Genomic DNA, 3,268 nt, shown 5'->3' on the forward strand with positions numbered 1-3,268 from the left:
TCTGTCGAATAGCTCGTGACATAAACGATTTATTCGGAACACAATTAACATTACAGATGATATCTTGTTTCTTTATTTTAGTCACAACATTTTTTGCCCAATATCATATGATATTGTGCTTAACATATATATATGAGAACAATTCAGCTAAACTAAAACTTATTCTTGCCAACGACATATGGTGCATAGTATTTTTAACAAAATTCATATCACTGAATTATATTTGCGAAAATGTTAGTGCCAAGGTAAGCTAATTTTTGCACATTATATTATAAAGGGAAAAGATCCTTACAAGTAGAAGTTATAATATAATTTCTCTCTTTTTTTCTCCCTTCCCTCTCTCTCTCTCTCTCTTCTTCCAAAATGACATCAAAATTTCTTTAGAAATTATAAATAATAATTGATATATACAAAAAGAATAAATGCTATAAAGATGAACATTTTCTTAGATATTAGAATAAAAGGTTAAATAATCTCACTCCTTTAAAAATTACAATAATTTAATCATTTAGATATCTATATTCTATATTATTATTGAAAGTCATACAGTTATTATAAATGTCAAAATTATAAATAATATAGTTAACTTTCATCATTTCAGGTGCAAAAAACTAAAGTCTTGACACATAAATTAACAAATCTCATACGTTTTACGGAATCACGTAGAGAGGTGAAATTTTTTAATACTTTTCTAATTGTAAATGATTTTCAAATAGCTTCATATATGTAACTTTAGGCAAGAATTATATTATATTACAGATTTATCAGTTTCTTTTGCAAATATCATTTCGACCATTGGAATTCGGCGTAAAGGGCATATTTCATTTTGGTCATAAATTCATTAATAAGGTCTTTAATATCATTCACATTAATAAGTTTAACTATGAAAAGAGAATGATTTTGCTGAAATATCTAAAAATCGAGGTCGAAATGGTTAAGAACAAAATAGTTAAGAAAAAATAGTTTTAAATAAATAAATATTAACAGTTTCAATGATTTAATCAATAAATAATAAATAAAATGCCTTTGAGAGAATTATCGCTGATTGAAGAATATAGAGAAATAATAATATAATTAAACTTTAGTTTATATAATGATGACATTTATCTCTTGAAACGTTTCGATCCTGGATAAATAATTTTGTTGACTATCAAAATAATTATGTGGGGAACTCGAGCAATGCAAAAAATTCTATTATTCTAGCAATCAGCTTGAACATTCTACATAATTATTCTGACAATTCAACAAAATTATTTTCAGATTAATAAATTTTAAATTTATTGGTTAAATTTTCAGATACTTAGCAAAATTATTCTTTCCATGTAATAATAATCTATAATTAAAATAAATAAATAAAAAAATTAAAGTAGCGATATTTATTATATAATTGGCCTTTTTTCTTTCAGTTCTTTATATGGGTACTTACCATTATTATTTTTGTATTGCAAATGGATACTTCTCCCATGACTCAAATATTAAAAACTGAAGGAATTAATGAAACATGTTTCGAAAGAGATGTTGTTATATAGAAAAAAAAATACAATTATAATATATATCTTTCGTATTACTTTTATAGCTTTAATTTAGGAATATAATTAAAATTAGAAAAGTAGAAATTGTATGTATAATTACATGTATAATTGCTAATTAAATATTTATTTATTTAATTTATGTATTTACCATCTGAACATTGTTATTTATTTTAATTTATTTTATATATTATCAAGTAGTTGTACGTACGTACAGTTTAAATAAAATCTTTTTAAATATTTATAATATATTACAGATAAATTCTTATTTAATTAATCATAAAAAGACTATAAATTGATATTGATTTTAAAAATTAATCTGTATTATATTGATTATAAATTGAGAGGATAACCACTCAGAAAATAGATATACACCTAGATTTCTGACTTCAAAACTTCATCGGACTTCACAGATGTTGTCATTCATCGGACTTCGATAGACTTTGCTGGGCTTTGCTGGACTTCACTAGACTTCAAGGAATTCGTCAAACTTCTATGGGTTGTACATTAGAATTCAAGAATTACCCTCTCGTTATAAATATACATATGTAACCTCATAAATCGATTATTTACTTAATTAAAAAAAATATCAAAATGTCTACCTAATTCGCACATATCATATAACTTATCATATAACTTTAATATAAAATAAATATTTTAATTGATCACTAAATTGTTGTAAGATGAAAGTTTTCTGCTAATTATTGGTGTGTATAAATGTCTAACGACATCGATTATATCATTATATGCCCACGTTTATAAAGAAATCATATAATTCATACTGCTAATCCACTATTATGTTATTCTAGCATCTTGATAAGTAAATTACAATGAATAAATGAAGCTTACGTAAGCTTCGAATTAATATACGACGTTAGTTTGCGATCGGAACAAGTAGTAATAGCTATGGTGACTTCCATAGAACAGGCTATACATCCACTAATCCTGACTTCTTCTCTACTCGGTTTAGGAATTTACTCTTCAAAGAAACCTTATTTAAGTGTTTTCTATAATCTGACATTATGGATTACTTATGGTTATCTTTTTTACTATATTGTGACTGTACTTAAGGTAGAGATATGGTTTCAATCAACCTATGCCATAATCGATTTGCAGTTTGGCATTCTTACCAGCATTACATCTGCTATCATAAATATGTATTTGAACAAGGTATATAGATGAGTATTCAATGTTCATATTAATTTAAATTAATATATCAAATAATTAAAATATAATAATTTAAATTTAAATGGTATATTATAACTCATTTTTTTAATGCAATTTTATATGTATATAGGAAAATATATACATAAAATTGTTGGATAATGTTATATTCAGAGATTTCAGATAATCATAAAAAGACTTGCTGCCGTGGATAATACGTTGAAAGAATTAGGTATATCAAACCTGTATCACAAATTGTACATACGTGCAAAAGGGATATTAATTGGATGGTTAATATGTACTTGTATGGGAAATATATGCGATATGGCATGGTGGTTCTATGTAAAAGAAGATCGTCGGTATTTATTTATACCGCATATCACAAATTATTTCTATCATGTCAACATGTTTGTGGATTTATTATTTACAACTATTTTGTGGTTGGTATATTATTTAGAATGTATTTAAGTTATACTCTGTAATTTTTATATAATTAACCAAAATAATTAATGCATTCAATATATATATATATATATATATACATACCTTATTCTTTTTATAATAAGCGACTGCAT

The 3,268-nt window shown here is 24.7% G+C and overlaps 2 protein-coding genes across 2 annotated transcripts in view; both read left to right on the top strand.

Moving 5' to 3' along the window:
• Positions 1–111, top strand: part of LOC108689787 (gustatory receptor for bitter taste 66a-like) — a 6,083-nt gene extending 5,972 nt beyond the window's left edge. The window contains exon 5 of the mRNA XM_018196723.1: positions 82–111. Coding sequence (XP_018052212.1) covers positions 82–111 — 30 coding nt within the window. The remainder of the gene's footprint in view (positions 1–81) is intronic.
• On the top strand, positions 108–1,529 carry LOC108689788. The gene is made up of 4 exons (XM_018196724.1): positions 108–245; positions 602–670; positions 760–849; positions 1,407–1,529. Exons 1-4 carry the CDS (start codon positions 108–110, stop codon positions 1,527–1,529), a joined length of 420 nt encoding a protein of 139 aa, XP_018052213.1.
• Positions 1,530–3,268: the final 1,739 nt, after the last annotated feature.

This window comes from Atta colombica, unplaced genomic scaffold (assembly GCF_001594045.1).
Source record: "Atta colombica isolate Treedump-2 unplaced genomic scaffold, Acol1.0 scaffold277, whole genome shotgun sequence".
NCBI lineage: Eukaryota > Metazoa > Arthropoda > Insecta > Hymenoptera > Formicidae > Atta > Atta colombica.

Bases quoted from the DNA above. Each gene is read 5' to 3' on its own strand.
- LOC108689788 (XM_018196724.1), top strand. From the start codon at position 108: ATGATATTGTGCTTAACATATATATATGAGAACAATTCAGCTAAACTA. The intron at 246-601 runs GTAAGCTAATTT...TCATCATTTCAG, and splicing joins GCGAAAATGTTAGTGCCAAG to GTGCAAAAAACTAAAGTCTT. The intron at 850-1,406 runs GTCTTTAATATC...TTTTTCTTTCAG, and splicing joins GTCATAAATTCATTAATAAG to TTCTTTATATGGGTACTTAC.